The sequence below is a fragment of the Ananas comosus genome, linkage group 10 (assembly GCF_001540865.1).
Source record: "Ananas comosus cultivar F153 linkage group 10, ASM154086v1, whole genome shotgun sequence".
Lineage (NCBI taxonomy): Eukaryota > Viridiplantae > Streptophyta > Magnoliopsida > Poales > Bromeliaceae > Ananas > Ananas comosus.
The window spans coordinates 8,933,650-8,951,068 of record NC_033630.1 but is presented as its reverse complement, the minus strand read 5'-3'; the positions used below and the strand labels follow the sequence as shown (position 1 = coordinate 8,951,068).

Here is a 17,419-nt window from a genome sequence, read left to right as displayed (position 1 = left end):
CAAGGCCACCTTACCTGTGCCCTCGATAAGACGATAAATGGTTCACCGTCTTAACTAAGACGGTGAATTATTCACCGTCTTTATGGCAACCCCCCACCCTACCAAATTTGGCCAAGTCCTGAGACGGGGCTAAAACACAGATAAGACGGTTAATAGTTCACCGTCTTTATAGTGGTGCACTAAAGACGGTGAATGGTTTACCACCTTCTAGGCGTGAACCACTCACCGCATTCGCAGCAAATCCCCGCAAAAATTCCCGCAAAAACCAGCAGTTTTGTGGCCTATATAAGATGGTGAATTGTTTACCGTCTTCATTAGCCGGTGAACGCTTCACCGTCTTTAGAGTAAACTCCCACCTAGCCTAATTTGGCCAAGTACTAGAGTGCGGCCTAAAACATTGATAAGACGGTGAATGGTTCACCGTCTTATCTGTGCTGCACTAAAGACGATGAATGGTTCACTGTCTTATCTGTGTAAAAGCCCCCAGTTCAGGACTTAGCCATTTTTTTGCGGGTTTCTGGATTTGCACTAAAGGCGGTGAACCATTCACCGCCTTTAGTGCAAACAGCACCAGGTGCTAATTTCTGCTCAATTTTGGCGTCAACTTCAACAAGTTTGAGGCAAGTTTTTTCACGATAACAAATATTCAAACAAGAAACACAACATCACGAGTGGAATAACAAAATACAATCAACCGGATAAAAATATCAAACAAAACACTTACAAATATACAAATATGAACTAAATCAAGTATTATATAATATTATACAAAGTATGTTCTCTAAATAAAAAAAATACAATCAGTCTCTCGATCTTCCTCTCCCTCGACGTCCTCGGCCACGTCCACGTCTACGGCCACCCTGTACATCAAGCTCAGCAATAGGTACGTCATCAAGAGCCTCGATACCGGCCATCTGATCGAGATCCGCAATGATAATGCCCTCGGGATGCTCCGGAACCGCCTGAGTCTCCTCTGACTCAGGTCGATCACCCTCGATAGTGGCCGGTGTAGATGCTGGGCGGACCTGTGATGATGACGCGGCATGACGTCGAGAGTAGACTAATCTAAAGTGCTCTCGAGAAACTGGCGGCGGAAGCGAGTCCAAGTCCAATGGCAAGGAAGGAAATCTTGAAGGGGCGGCGAGTATATCTGCAACATCACTAGGAGATGGAGATCGTGACACTCGTAGGCTCGATCTCGAGTATGATACAGTAGATGTCGGTGAGTGTCTCCTGTGATGACCCGATGTCGAGGGTTGACCAAAATCTCGACCTCCAACATCAGCGGCGACAGGTATGGAAGGAATGTACTCCAGTACTGACTCAATATGGACATCCATGCTCGTCAATGTCTCTACCATCGCATCGTAAGAAGGTCGATCATGAACTAGCCCTCTGATGCCCATTTGAGCCTGTCGTAATGCGTCCACCTGCATTATAGATAAGAACTCACTATTTGCAATCTATATTAAATATAAGATTAAAAAAAAAATTAACATATGAGTGACGTACCAAAGCTCTCTCGATCTGGCCGCGAGGCTGGTAAGTCAATGGTGGACGCTGTACTGGACGAGAAATCCATCTTCTCGTGATCTGCCAATACCACTCCATATAAATCGATGTCGCCTGAACCGGGTCATCACCGACAATCGGATGTTGGTCAATAGTAGCCTGTAATCGCTGTCCCCATCTCTCGATGTGTGCAGAATGAAAGTGGGCCCAATCCTCATCTGGCCACCCCTGAGATGTGAAGCGACGGATGGTCTCCACGTGAATTGGTATATTGTAATAAGTTGAAATTTGATTAGAGGCTAATTGTGATCAAAGTGGTCACAATAATGCTAAAATGGAAATTAAATGTTTCTGAATTTAATTATTAGCTTGAGAACAGCAAGTGACAGGTTTTGAAAATGTGAGAATAGATAAGAATGGAATTGGAGTGGCTAAAGACCTCCAATTGCTATTGCTACTCCAAAGCTGAAATTTTTAGTCGATTTGGTCAAAATGATCAAATTAATACAAAATTGAAAATTAATTGCTTTCAAATTAATTTGATAACTTGTGGAAGTGTGTTAGTACGTCTTGGAAGTGTTTAAGTGGTCTCGGAATGAATTAGATGCGCGACAAAGGCTTCAAATTGCTGCTGCCAGGTTCTGGTTAGTGCAGGGAGTGCATTGTAAGTCTGCAGGGACTAAATTGCGAACTGCAGGGACTGAATTGTAAACCTGCAGGTTACAATGCAGTTTCAGCATTTAGGAGGGTTAAGTAGCAATTTTTCAGTCTTATCCCTTAATCCCAGTTAATCTGAAGGTGAACACGTATTGGAACACCCCTCCACCAGCTTGTTCTTATCCCTTTTTCTCCTCTCTTTTTCTCTCAGCCTTAGGAGCAGAGTAGTGAAGAAAAGGCTTCAGGGAATTGAATTGTTGCTGTTGGAGGTAAGCAAAACCTGGTGGGAGTTGCAAGAAAGGTCTTTGAAGCTGAGAATAACCAAAGAAAGTACTTAATCGAGGTAAGCTTAATTGATATTTGATTTTAACCAAGTTAGTTACCTTAGAGAAGATATTGATGAAGACTTCATTGCTGTCAGAACTAGTAACTTGGTGAATTAATGGGCTGAGTAGAGCTACCTTGTGGAGCCCTTGAGGATCTGAGCTGAGAGAGAGACCTTGGGGGAATTTTAAATTTAAGTATGGTTGATACTTCCCCTGGTTGAGTAATACTAGTACCCTAAAAGAGTAGTGAATAGAGAATTAATTGTGCTGAAATTTAAGGAGCTGTGGAGCAAAATAGTGAAGAAGAATTTTAGCAGAAACTTCCTGTTGTTGGAGCTGAAAGAAAGCTTGTTGGAGCTGCAAATTGAGGTAAGATTGATGCTTATCCCTGGTTGGAGTTATATTAGTTACTCTAGAAGGGTTCTAAGCAAGAGAAGTACTTGTTCTGTGCTTGTAGGGGCTGCGAAAGAGAAGCCGAAGTGCTGAAATTTCTGCATTGTGTAGAATTTCAGCATAGATTACTTGCTATTGGAATTGAAAAAGAGAGCTTGGTGAAGCTTCGAATTGGGTAAGTGGATAGTTCTTCCCTGAGTTGAATGATAGGAGTTTCTTTAAAGAGGTTATAAATACTTGAATTACTTAAATTGTATTGGTATAGGGGCTGCGAAGAAGAAGCCGAAGTGCTGAAATTTCTGCATTATGCAGAATTTCAGCATGATACAGATTTGAGTATAAGCTGAAAACAGGTCAAGGGAGCAATGAATTGAGGGAAAAAAAAATTGATTAAGTTTTGATTGAGGTTTAATTAATTGTTATAGAAGATGCTAATTAGGAAATCTAGGAGTGTTTGAATTGATGAAAATGCAAAACTGCATTGATAACTCCTAGCTGAACTCTATTAAGCTAACCTATGTTATGTATAGTATGTAAGTATGCATATGTACATATAGACGAATAGGTGCATGTGGTTAAGAGGGAAAACCTAAAGTAGAGTGAAAGCAGTTGTTGAAGGAAATGGAATTGAAAGATTATTAAAGTTTCTACTTGTTATAGAAACCTTGAAACTATGCAAACTACATGTATGTAGGCGTATATATCTATATGTACATATGAAGGAAAGGTTGGAGGATAAAATCTGAGGTAAGAATACTCTAAAACCTGATTGAGAGTGATGTTTAATTGGCTCTAAGGAGAAGTTAATAGCAGGTTCTTGGTTACTAAAGTGTAGAGCTATGCAATGCCAAGCTATATATATATATATATATATGTGGGTATGTTGACACTAGATGGATGAGTTGGGAGTAGAAATGCAAACTTGTAAAATATGTGAACGTGACCTTAGTTTAATCTCCTTTATTCCTTTATAAATGAAAGTTAAACATGCTCGGAAGTCTAAATTGACATTCCGACAGGTCGGCGACGCACGAATTACGGTAGAAGCCGTTTAAGCTCTATTTGCACGGAGTCGCAAGAGCTCGTTATTGACACAGTTCGAGACGCTGATTCTAGCTGTTGGCATCCCTACAGGTGAGTGGTGCTATCCGAAATCTTTGAATCACCTTTTATGTCTATGATAATTTATTGAGCATATTTACATTGTAATCATGCATTATAGAGTATTGATAATATGTAAATGAGAATTGATTATGCAAATGCTTTCGACATGAGAATATATGAACAATAGAATGTGGACATAGAACTTTATGAATGCATGGACTATAACAATAGTAAACTTGGTGACATTCTAACTAGAGATTTGGTTAGCATCGAGTAATGGAATTGTGAAACTAGCATAAAAAGCTAGTTAGATTTAAAGTGTGACATTGTCTATTGTTGAATCCTCTAAAGGAGGATCAGATCATACTCACATTCGTTTGGTTCAAGGTAGGTCGCTCCTCCTTGAACGATGAGCTCCGGAGTAGTCATCTTTACTGGACCAGGAGGTGCGTCTCCCCCAGTTGACAGTCCCGTCGGGTGCAGGTTGCGTCTCCCCGATATTTGGGATAGTGTCAGTGAGTTGTTGTTAACCAAAGGGTTAACTAATGGATTGGGTAAATTCAGTAAAGCATGCATGCATATTACAGTTTTATATATTGTTCTTTCAGCTTTGTACAGGCATTGTAGTAGTTACATGTTATAGTTGGTTACTATCTGTTTACTTTCTTGCCTACATATGCCTGAGTAGACCTAGTGGGTGAGTCGGCGAATTCGGCGGTCGAACCCACTGGGAACTTTCAGTAGTTCTCATACCACTAACCATACAGGTTTCAGTGCGAGCGGTGTGGCCGAGGACCGTAGTAAGAGCCCTGCAGCCTAGCTAGCTGACACCAGAGTATAGTAGTTTACTATTTTGAGTTCATGTGAGACATTTTGATGTACAGAGACATATAAATGAATGTATTATAAAGCATGTAAATCACTAAATATTTCAGTTATACAGTTCAGTTTGAAAGTTTTAAATTACAGTGAATTTCATGTTTAGTTAACTTACTATCACTTGTGATTGTTGCTTGCCCTCGTGCAAGCCATGTATATTGAAATGTTATACTGGGAATTGTTTATTTCTTTATATATGTACTCGTTGTTGTTGAGCCTTGGGCGGACAGAGGAGGTTCTGTCCGTTCGGCATCTGTGTACGGGCCCGGATCGACCAAATTGGCGATAGCGGGACGTGACACTTAGTGCTACCAAATTTTTCACCGTTCGATTTACCACTTTGATCATTGCTATCCGTTAGATCATACTATTTAACCAACCACCAATTAACCCTACGGGACCACTATCATCCTAACCACACATTCCTTCATTGAAAAATCTGATAGTACCAATGACTTGGTGTTATTTATCACTCTAACTTTCAGTTTTGGCTCTTTGAGGGAGCAACTTTATTAATGAACTAGTTGGCTTTTATTTTCTTTTATTTAATTGTGCCAAAACACATCCATGCACATAATTTCACCTTCTTGATTTTTCAAGTCCGGTAAAAGATAGATGTTTACAGATCAAGATGGATGCAAGATGTACTCAATCATGAAGTAAAATGTAAACCAATCTTCATTCAAGAGCTAGCTAGTTGGATACAAGTAAAGAAGATTTATTTTCTTTACTATAATTTCGTTGATACTATAGGGAAGGAAACAACTCTACTTAGAACACAAATTACACATGTTCTAGTGGTTGCAAATGATAAATCATATTACATCCACCTCTTCACAACAAATTTAGGCTCAACGCAAACCTAAAACATCATGCATCCTACGAGAAAACAGAATTGAAAGAATTAACAAATACCAAGAACGTAGTCATCTTAGTGCAAGCAACAGGGCTGCAGCAATTAATTACCTAATTAAAACTTCATTCCCCTTTTATTCTTAGTAATGTACACCTACTCTATTCCCAGCTTCTCTTCAAGCTGCAGATTTCTGAAACAGGGCATTTTTTTTTTTTTTTTTTTTTTTTTTTTGAGAGAGAGAAAGGTAGCAGGATACCCGCTTTTTTTTTTTTTTTTGGTTTTCTCAAAAGCTGAAGCAAATATTTTTGCTATGGTTTTAGCCAGTCATGTTGTGCATGTAACCCCATCCGGTTGAACCACTATAGGCAACTTGCCAGTTTCCTGCTGGGGTCTCATCTTCTTCAAAACCCTCCACTCGGTAATTGTCTGTTGCTCCTCCTCCTTGGGTGTCATTAGGGTTCCAGTTCAGTAATATTCCTGAGTCTTCATGCATGACGGATTCATCTGTTCAATAAGTTAATCAGCAGATCAGTTAGAACAATCATAGAAACAGGAGTCTCGAATTTGAGTGGGAAGTCCGAATGCTATTTGAATTTTGGCTACTAACTTGGAATTAGGGGAATGTTCCCAGGAAAAAGACCTTCAGCCTCTTCTAATGCGTCCCATTGTCGGTAGGCCTCTTGGACCAGCTGCTGTACATAGTTCTGCAAATTTAAAGAAAAAAAAAAAAAAAACTTATCATTGGTAATTAAATTGTCTAAAAGCCAGATATTCAAAGAATTGAATCAAAAATTTGTATCGCTTACTTTCTGAGTTCTGGGGAGCTCCTTCGTCGAGTCGTAACTCATATCGCCGAATACAATTTTCACGACTTGGCAAATCGGGTTTAGAAAGAGAGTGCATTGTGGCCCACGGTGCACGTAAATCTTGTCTCCGAGGACGCATTCTTTTGCATGATTTACCGTGACCTCCCACATTCGATCGGACATCCCCGCCCCCAGTATCTAAATTCAGAAAAGGAGGGAGTATTTAGACGATCATCGATTGATCAAGATGACATCATCGAGTTAGATTGATTTTTTTTTTGTTTTTTCCCCTTCCCCCTTACCTCACGGAGGTGATGGCGATCGACTTCAAATAGCTTCAAGAAGTCCTGAACGGTGTTTACGTGCTGCAACGCCAGCTTTTTGTGGAAGGCTCCATCCTTTCCAATCTTCTCCAGTCTCCACACCTCGTCACCAAGATAGGGGGGGTGGTGTTTCCTGTACACTGTAGAGGATTTCTGATATTGTTAGCTAGTAATTGGGCTAGTCGTGTTCTAGCAATAACTTGATATGTGAAAAGCATGAAAGAAAGATCTTTATTGGGCCGGCGATTTAGGTTCTAATTTGAATGAAAAACGTGTGGGCCACTTGCACTTTTTAGTTCACATGTTACTTTCAAATCAAATTACTACTACAAATAAATATATGTATTTCTCTCCCTAGCTAGAATATGTAAGATCTTACTCTGTATGAACTCTCCAAATGAATCTCAGAAGTCACAGAATTGCAGTGGACCCAAGTCTTCAAACCCATCGACAACTCAAATTTAGGTTCCGTCAACTTGCTTTCGGTAAGCAGCGCCGACATAAAGGGCCCCCAAAACTCTTAAAAGTAACGCGCAAAATTGACTGGCTCCCTCAACTATTAAGTCTTCTTTTAAGTTTAATTCCTATATAAACCATGCATAGTTATCATATTTATTTAATTATTTACATTAACTTAATTGGTAAGTTCTAAAACGAAGAATCTAGCTATGACGGTTCCAAATAATTAATATTTCTCGTTGAAAAATTTACTGGACGATCGAGATTATGTAGGAGATACAAGTTATAGAGAAAAGTACTCCAAGAGAAAAGTGAAAAATATATATATATTATGCACTTACATTCTCCGCGGTGATCTTTGACAGTGAAGGGCTCGGTCATGGCTTCTTTGATCCTCGGCCCGTCGTAGCTCCCGGGAACGACTCTCACTCCGATCCTAAAATGCCTGCTCCTCACCCAGCTCGAATTGTCCGTGAACTGTAGCTCCGTGATCATAACAATTCCGTCCCTCAGTATAACATTCACGTCGCCCGTGAGAAGCGGCCTCTTGCCGTTCCGTTCCTTGAGAATGGCCTTCTGAAACTCCGCGGGCGTCCAGTTCTCACGGCCGTCAGGAGGGAAATCACCATCAAGAACGACCAACTCTAACTTCAATGGTGAGGGATAAGATAAAGGGGAACAGTACTCCCCGTTACTACAAGTATCCGCAAGGAGGATTTGGAGAGGGCTATTCTCCGCATCTTCTACCTTGCTGCCGGTGAAAATCGGAAGAAAGGGCTGGCTTTTGAAGATTAGTTTCATGCCCGACGATTCCATCGCCTCGATTTGCTTCTGCTGAGGCCTGCGAAAGAAATTAATTATCACATATATGCACCCCTTTTAATATTTCTGTGATTTGTGGTGCGTTAATTGATCAATAGTTTACTACAAATTAATGATACCGGAGAACGATCGTGTACTAGGAACGGTCAATTAAGAATGATAAGAATACAGGGAATAATTACCTTTCAAGCATACGTGGAGTATGAAGCACTAGTACGCGTTCGACCTCTTCTTGCACCTATTCATAAAGAAAAATAAAAAAAAAAATTTAAAAAAAATAGTGGGATTAGAATAAATATATAAGATTTACGGAAGTATTCATGCATGTAAAGAATATATATATAAACATACATACCACTTTGCGAAGGAGCGGTTCCAGAGTAAAAAAGAAGTTTTGCAAAGACTTCCTCATCATAGCTTCTCTAATCACTCTGTCCAAATGGAAATCAAAATGGAAACGAAAACATTAATTAATTACATGGCATATATACATATATATGATATCTACTGTACGTATTGGATAAAAAAGGACAACATATATATATATATATATATATATATATATATATATGTAAAGAAAAAGCTGAGGAATTAATTAAGCATGTAAAAATTGAGAATTAACACTAACGTGGAGAAAGACGGTAACCGTCGCATGCGTTTATCATCCGTTTTGTCGGCCGGGTGGTGATCGGAATCGCTGTGCAGCCTCTTAGCTGCCATTAGTTGCTAATTAGTTGTGACCACAAATAAAGTGCAAGTAATTAAATTAGGCGGAGGTTGGGGGAGATTGTTTGTGTAGTACGTGAGAGAATGCAAGGGAAGCTGCCTATTATTTATATACACATGAAGAAGCCGTAATGGGGCCTGGCCAGTTTATTAATTACTAAAGAAAGAAGAAGTTGATTAGAAAATGCTTGGAAGGTGAGATGGAAGGGTGGGTCGTGGCTTATGTTGGTTGGCTGATGTCACACTCTCAAACAGTCAACTCTCTCTCTCTCTCTCTCCTGTGAAAATTAGAACCCAAACCACAACTGCTAAAGTTATATTTTAAGCTAGGCTTGCATATGTATATATATATATATATATTAATCTGGGTTTGCTTTTATTTTTGTTTTCAGCTATATTGGCTCATGTTAGTTTGTAATTAAAAAATATATATACTAAAGTTTCTGCTTTATCTCGAAAAGAAAAAATTTTTACTTGAAGCTTCTGATTTTGTTGTAGAAAAAGACTATTTAGATACAGTTTAATTAATAAAAAGGTTCTCCATATATTATATACCTTTTGAAGAGTGTTTTTAAAACAACAGTATAATATCCTCCAGCAAAGCTACCAAACGGGCCCTTTATGCGATTTTTTACAGTTTAATATTTCTGATTAATTAACCCATGTACCTGCGCGCATATAGAGATGTTCCCACAATAGGACCAAGATGGTGGGCAGGGATGTCCACCGCTGATTCGGGATGAATTTTTAAAAACTCGAATTAGAATCCAAACTTCAAATCCGAAATCCAAATCTAACGGACTTTATAAATCCATATCCAAATCCTAACCCGACAAAAAATCTAACCCGAACCTAAACCCCATTGAACCCGAAAATCCGAACCCAAAACAATTATTTCTTTTTTCAATATTTCAAAGTATATATTACATTAAATCTAAATTTTTAAAATACAAATTCAAATATAATATCAAATTTTTATATAAATATTTTATATAATGTAAAATAAATTTGGATTTGGGTCGGATACAGTTAAAATCTATATCTGAATCTATATCCGTCAAGTTTTTGTTTCTGATATCCATATTCGAAACCATATCCATTTAGTATCAGATAAATTCGCTCCGTTCGACTTTAGATTAGAATAAAATTTTAGGTATCCGTACCCATTGTCGTCCTTAATGGTGGGGTTGGCAACAAGGATAGTTTGTCCAATTAGATCAGAGGATGGGGAAGAACTTAACCCCGCGCATGACACCTAGGACGTACGTGTTGCTTGATCACACACCAATTTTCACCTTTTTTTTTTAATTTTTTTGTACAAATTTCATTTCTCATGAAATCCCCTTGTCTTCTTACTCGAGAAAACTTGCCAAAACTTGTGTATTTGCAACAATAGCTAGGTTTGATTTTGTCAGGATAATATCTATACCCCCTCTTTTTAGGTACATATATGGTAAGCTCCGTACTTTACCGAATGCTCTCTAAAATGTGTAGTTCTAAATTTCATGTACACCAGTCTACTTTAAGAAAACCGTACTACTGACTGGAAAATTAGTTAGCCTAGTGGAAAAAGGGGGGGGGGGGGAGCTACAGGGTAGAATTATATATATATATATATATAGAGAGAGAGAGAGAGAGCAGGGTTGCTGTGCTCTCAAGAGCACAGAAGCCTCCGTGCTTCTGAGCCGTTTTCGATGATGAAGTTTTCGAATCGACGATCGGCTCCGTTAAACTTGATCTAGCGTATTTGAAGTTTCTAGAAAATAATTTTTGCGATTTTTCGTATCATTTATCTAGCAATCGAAAGGATTCAAAATTAATAATTTTTAACGGCTGAAAATAAAAATTCTATAAAAAGTGGTGATATAGCACTAAAATTTTCGATCAGAAATATTGATCTTGTTGTAAATAGTATAAAAAATTTTGTATCAAAATTTCATCTGATTTTAATACTTCTATACCGTTAAACTTGAAAACGGCAGATATCAACCATTAAAAATTATGGATTTTGAATCCTTTCAATTACTAGGTAAATGATATCAAAAAATTGCAAAAATTATTTTCTACAAACTTCAAATGCGCTAGATCAAGTCTAACGGAGCCGATCGTCGATTCGAAAATTCCATCATCGAAAATAGCTCAGGAGCACGGAGGCCTCCGTGCTCCTGAGAGTATAGCAGCCCTGCTCTCTCTCTCACTCTCTCTCTATATATATATAGAGTCCGACTATGATATTTTTAAAAATAATAAATATTTGGTATTTGTAAATTTTTCACAGTTAGATTTATCTTTTTGATCATTTTCATCCGTTAAGTCATACTATTTAACCAACAATCTACTCGATCAACCTTAAATAATTACTATCATCCTAACCACATATCCCTTAATCCAAGGGCCGAAAACATATAAGCACCAATAACTTTACTTTTAAAAGTATAGAAGCTAGCTCAATTATATATATATATATATATATATAAAGAGAGAGAGAAAGAAGTTTGGTGGGACTCGAACTCAGGACATTTTATTTTAATACTATGTTAAATTGTACGAATTAGTAATCGTTTTTCTCTAAAAACTAAATTATTAAAGAATGATATTTTTAATATTTATATTCTTCATTTACTTATCAAATCACATTTTGAGATCAATAATAAAATAATTGAATAATTTTAATTTTGATATAATATAGCAATTAAAACGACCAGGAGTTATAATTAGGCTTTTTTGCATAAAAAATTCTGAAAAATCCACTAGTCTTTAGTTTTTGCAAAAGTGAACCATTTTTTTTATTTTTACATATTCAACCCAAATTTTCTTTAATGTATATGACCAAAATACCCTTTTACCCACAGAGGCGAAGGCTTTCAATTAAGTGCAAGCGGGCTTAAGACGTTAGTCTTTTGTAATGACACGCAAAAGATAAGTCTCTCGTTCGCTCTCCTCGTTGATTGCTATGCGGCAAATTCAAAAAAAAAAAATAATAATTGCAATACAAATAAAAAAACTAAATAATACAATTAATACAAATAAAATATTGTACAATTTATACGATAGTTACACAATTTACTCAAAACCTGCACTAGTAGAGAAAACAGAAATGCTGCAATATTGAAAAATATATTGCACTATTTGATAGAATAGTGTAAGATTTAGAATATGTTGTGCACTATTCTTCTTTGATTGTTATATTTATTTTGTATTTTTGTATCAGAAGAAGATTTATGTCTCTCAAAAAAAAATATATACAATTATAACTTATTAGTTGTGCTTTTTAATAAAGATAACATCTATTTAAGGTTAGAGTCTTGTTGAGATTTTAAGTTTAAAATTATGCAATACCGTTTTTATATTGTGCAACATATTCTCTAATAGTGCAACATTCAATCAAAGGTGCAACATTTTGTTATTTTTTAGTAAAAGTTTCAAAGTTTAAAAGTACATATTATTTGTGTTGTACTTTTTTTGTGTAAACTTGTACCAGTATTGCATGATTTTATATTTAGATTGTACTATTTGAGATATAATTGTATTATTTTATTTTTTCTTATTATTTTTAACTCTTCTAGTATTGTATCAGATGAAAGTATGAGTTTTGAGAAAAAAATTACAATGCAATTATGATATTCAGTCGTACTTTTCAAATATTCAAAAGAAGAAAGAGAGAAGGAGAGAAACAATAATGACGTTTTGGTTTTGTTTTAAAAAATCAGCTCTATTCTGCCAATTGAAAAGTATATACGATCCAATTTTGTAAAAATGTGATGCAAAAACAGTGGATTTTTTATGTAAATTGGTCTTTTATGTCATTTTTTTGTAGCTGAATTTGCTGCCATGACATTATTTATAAAAAAAAAACTAAGTTTAAATATATAGTGTAATCCGACTAGAATAGAAATAATAAAATTCAATGCCTTAGTTGGAACAAATTAAAATCTGATGATCAAAATCATGACTTCTTGGTGAAATCTTTTATTAATGAAAAAGATCGATTGTTGCCAAGATTCTACAATTAATGAACTCAAATCAAACTCTCATGTCAAAATCTCTGAACCAATACTCCCAACAAAAAATTATTATGTATATATCCAACCATCTGTCTATACCTATGTATGAATTCTCATTCCTAAATCCTATGTGGATGTACCCCCTTAATTTAAGGGAGGTGGGACTCTAAACTGTTTATTCTCTTCTCTAAAAAACTATATTTGTTCTATTTTTTCAAATGTCTCTATTCACTTATCGTTGTATTTACTTGCATATACTTTTTTTTTCAGTGACTTTTGACCTACCATTTATGAGAAAAGGTGTAATATTTATTTGTACTTGAATATGTATTGTATAGTTATAATTTGAGGGAGGTGGGGGCCTACGCTGTTTCTTCTATTCTCTAAAAAAAACTATATTTATTCTGTTTTTTTAAATGCCTCTTCGCTTGACTTTTGGCCTACTATCTATGAGAAGATGTGTAATATTTGTACTTAAATATGTATTGTATAGTTATATGAAGGAGTTGCTTTCCCCTCCTCTAATGGCTCCCAAGGACGAGAAGTATCGACTAGAATATAGAGTCGCCGAAAAGGGGCTCAAGGCGTTGTGGTACCTCACGAAATCATCGGGATCAGTAGAGGTTGTCCTAAATGAGGGTGTGAAGGAGTCCAATATTTATATAACAATTTTCTTTTCCTATAGTTCTTTTTTGTCTTTCGTTAAATTATAATTCTATTCTAAAAGGTTTAATATCTTTTTATATTATTAAATTCAATCAAATATGATCGTATCCTTCTTCTTCTTTTTTTTTAACGTTCTATATTTGTTTATTAATATATAAAATTTTACTAAAAATTTTTATCCACAGCATCGCGCGGGTTCCTACACTAGTCGCAACATTAAAACTGATGCTATATAAATATGAGGGCCAATGATCCGTGTGCAAAAAAATCTCAAAAGTAATGCTGTACTGTCCAACCATGAGATCAGCTTTTAAACATATTATTCTGAAATAACTGATCAGTAAGAGAAGAGTAAGTCGTGTTTTTCTCTACTTGATATGTGGTAGAGAATGTAGAGAATATCCCTGAATCAAATACAACGTCCTTCCTTTGTGAATATAAAGCTAGCTCCAGAAGACTTAATTTATTCGAAAGTTAATTAAAATATTAAATCCTACATTGTGGAGAGATTGAAATTAAAATTGCAAGTGATCGTAAAATATGTTCATTCAAAGTCGTGAGTTCCATATTCTACGAAGACCAAAACCGGATGCCCTTTCGTGGTCATGCAAGCGCTTAATTAATTTAAACTAAAAAAAGTGTGAGAGGAAAGAGACTTGTACAGTGACTTGTTGATAGCATCACTTTCGTACGTCTACATAGTCCCTTGAACGACATATTTTTCATCCTCATATATGCAAGAGCCTCTACTTCTACCATCTTCCAACTTACCTAACGTACGTTTATAATATCGACAAACATTAATTATATATACGTCCCAAATAATAAGTGTTTAAATACTACATAAAAGAACAGATGCATGCACCTACGTACATTCGATCGGCATACATGAAATACATGATTGGTTCTAAGTAACAACTAAAAATTATTTTTTATAATTGATTCAGAACCAAGTACTTTGGTAAACGGTAAAAGTCCATACTAAGAAAAAGAAAAACTTTAATGTCAATATCGTTTAGCATGAAGTAATTATTTGCTCTCTGGTAGATCCATTATAGTTTAGTACTACATATATTTATAAGGTTGTACAAAGCTAGCTAATTTGTACAACGTATATTACAGAGAATCATTTTATGATGATAATTAAATAAATCAATTAAACTTGGAATGTTATATATAGTACGCGGTTGCTTGTAGTAGGTACCGCGTGGGAGGAGACACGCGGTACACGTAGGAAGAGACTTTGACTCCCAATTTTCTAGGGTTTTAGTGAAAACAAATCACCAACCAACCAACGTACATCTCACATTGCTAACTCACTTTCAATCATAAACGCGTCTATAGATTTAATAATTAAAAAAAAAAGAGTAATTAAAAAAGAAATCGCAAACGCGTCTGGGCCCATCTTTCCTTTTCAAGGGTACTTTTTAATGTTTGTTTGTCTAATGTTGAATAGTGATGCTGTATGCTTTTTGAGCGCATCATTTCTTTTTTTTTTTTTCTCTAAAATTTTACTAAATTTGCATTGCTAGAGTATCTAAATTTATAATCGGACGTCAAAAATATATAGAACTTAACTGAACTATAAGCCCCAGTTAACCTTTCAAAATTTTGATTTTATAACTCAATCTTTCAAATTTTTGGTTTAAATAATTTAATGGTTCTTCGGATAAAAAATTTAAACTAGTTACTTACTTTAAAAACTTTTAGTTATATGAATTACATAAATTAAATATGCTAATTAAATATGTAAAGATAAACGACGCATTTAAATTTTGAAGTTGGCTCAAATCAAATAAATTAAAAGATTAGGCAGCAAAATTAAAATTTTTAAATTTTAGATAGTCAGATCAAAATAGATGACAATTAAGTTGAGGTCAGTTCTACAATCCACTGGAGAATTCGTGTAGCTTTTGTAAAGTTTATAGAATTAAAAGATTATAAATGACGTTGTTAAACATGAAATAGACTTTATGGAGTTTTTGTAAAGTTAATCTGTTAAATTTTTTATGTCATTTGTCCATCAATCAAAGATCTAAAAATTGATAATTTAATGGTTGATATAATCATAAAAGGTTAACTTGTTAATTTAAAAGTATCCAGCAATTGAAAATTGGTTAAAATTTTACATATTATTTTTACAATCTAAATCAATATAAAAAAATTGTGTGCATTAATTTAGTGTGCAATAAAATAACATTCAAAAAACATAAAATTTAATTAGTTTTTAAATACATGAGACACTTAAGATTATGTATAATTGAATTGACCGTCAAAATTAAATCTGATGTCCTATTATCAAAAATAAGACTATCGATAACAAATTAAGAGGCCACTGTGCGAAGTATATATGCTCAAGTAATATAAACAAATGTGTAAGATCTGCTTCTATACCCAACATATAAAATCCAAAATAGCACATGGGCCAACAAGAAGTGTTTATATGCTAATTACATGAAAAGACCCCTAAAGTCGTTATATATTATTGATAATACTTAGTTGATAGATCTCATGTGCTATTTTGGATTTTATATGTTGGGTATAGAAGCAGATCTTACACATTTGTTTATATTACTTGAGCATATATACTTCGCACAGTGGCCTCTTAATTTGTTATCGATAGTCTTATTTTTGATAATAGGACATCAGATTTAATTTTGACGGTCAATTCAATTATACATAATCTTAAGTGTCTCATGTATTTAAAAACTAATTAAATTTTATGTTTTTTGAATGTTATTTTATTGCACACTAAATTAATGCACACAATTTTTTTATATTGNTGGGCCAACAAGAAGTGTTTATATGCTAATTACATGAAAAGACCCCTAAAGTCGTTATATATTATTGATAATACTTAGTTGATAGATCTCATGTGAGTCAGCAAATTAAGAAGAATCTCCGTTGACAATTATTAATCTTTCTCCATCTCTCTCTCTCTTTTTCTTTTTCTCTTTCCGCGTGTGGACTTTGAGTAGTAGCAGTGTCAAGCCATGCAACATACACATAAATAACAAAAAGGGTAGCACTAACGTGCACTTTAATTAAACAAGGTTTAATAATTAACTACTATAGTGACCCGTGCGTTACGGCGGGTAGATACTGTTAAAGTAAAAATTTATAAAAAAAAAAAATACCAGTTTAGTATAAAAAATAGTAAATATAGTCTATATTATTGACAAATACTTTTTTAAAAATTAAAACTATAATGAAAAATAATCAATCGTTCCAATAAAATTATTTAATCTTGTTCAAAAGAGGTTGCATATCATGCAAATAGATAATTAAAATTATATTTATAACACAATAATGTGACGCCCCAACTTCCCAGGGGGTCACCCATCCTAGGACTACTCCCGTCCTAGCACGCTTAACTCTCTTAACCTCTTGGGCATTGCCACCACCCAAAATGCTTAAGCCGGGTTTAGAGTTTAGCCCTATTATATATATAGGACTATCTGGGGTCTCACAAATAATCAAATAAAATGTCATATTATAGTTAATATGACTAAAAAAAAAAAACTCACAATAATATTCAAGACAATTTACAAATATTATATATATAGGCCGGGGCTATTATATTTATACTCAGTATAGAGCCCTTTGTACTTATAACTTTTCGGCCATTCAGATGAAAAAATGTGCGGTTGGGATGAGAGTGGTTACGGTTAGGTTGATAGTGGGCCTCCTAGAGTTGAGTGGGTGGTTGGTTGAATAGTATAATCTAATGGGTGAAAATGATTAAAGGGTAGATCAAACGGTAAAAAATTTATGAGTACAAAAGACTCTATACTCATAAGAGCATAGTAGCCAGACTCTCTCTCTCTCTCTCTCTCTCTCTCTCTCTCTCTCTATATATATATATATATATATATATATATATATA

General features: G+C 35.1%; 2 protein-coding genes and 1 long non-coding RNA gene across 8 annotated transcripts in view; 1 reads left to right on the top strand and 2 right to left on the bottom strand.

Annotated features, from left to right (window-relative positions):
• On the bottom strand, nt 783-2,211 carry LOC109716786. The gene is made up of 2 exons (XM_020242357.1): nt 1,513-2,211; nt 783-1,430 (listed from the first exon to the last, which is right to left on the bottom strand). The coding sequence occupies exons 1-2, from the start codon at nt 1,609-1,611 to the stop codon at nt 801-803; spliced, it is 729 nt and encodes a 242-aa protein (XP_020097946.1). The 5' UTR covers nt 1,612-2,211; the 3' UTR covers nt 783-800.
• The window catches only part of LOC109716787, a 17,059-nt gene continuing 1,978 nt past the window's right edge, over nt 2,339-17,419 (top strand). The window contains exons 1-6 of one of the 6 annotated variants that reach the window (XR_002218047.1): nt 2,339-2,512; nt 2,591-2,864; nt 2,953-3,063; nt 3,154-3,241; nt 3,908-4,022; nt 4,681-4,818. This is a non-coding gene — a long non-coding RNA (uncharacterized LOC109716787). Of the gene's footprint in view, nt 2,513-2,590; nt 2,865-2,952; nt 3,064-3,153; nt 3,242-3,907; nt 4,023-4,379; nt 4,650-4,680; nt 4,819-17,419 lie in introns of those variants that run through there. The other 5 variants (XR_002218042.1, XR_002218045.1, XR_002218043.1 and 2 more) reach the window with 5 other exon arrangements.
• On the bottom strand, nt 5,524-8,947 carry LOC109716785 (protein SAR DEFICIENT 1-like). Its single transcript, XM_020242355.1, has 9 exons — nt 8,766-8,947; nt 8,493-8,568; nt 8,320-8,375; nt 7,657-8,156; nt 6,836-6,996; nt 6,534-6,731; nt 6,335-6,431; nt 6,004-6,231; nt 5,524-5,952 (listed from the first exon to the last, which is right to left on the bottom strand). The coding sequence occupies exons 1-8, from the start codon at nt 8,855-8,857 to the stop codon at nt 6,044-6,046; spliced, it is 1,368 nt and encodes a 455-aa protein (XP_020097944.1). The 5' UTR covers nt 8,858-8,947; the 3' UTR covers nt 5,524-5,952; nt 6,004-6,043.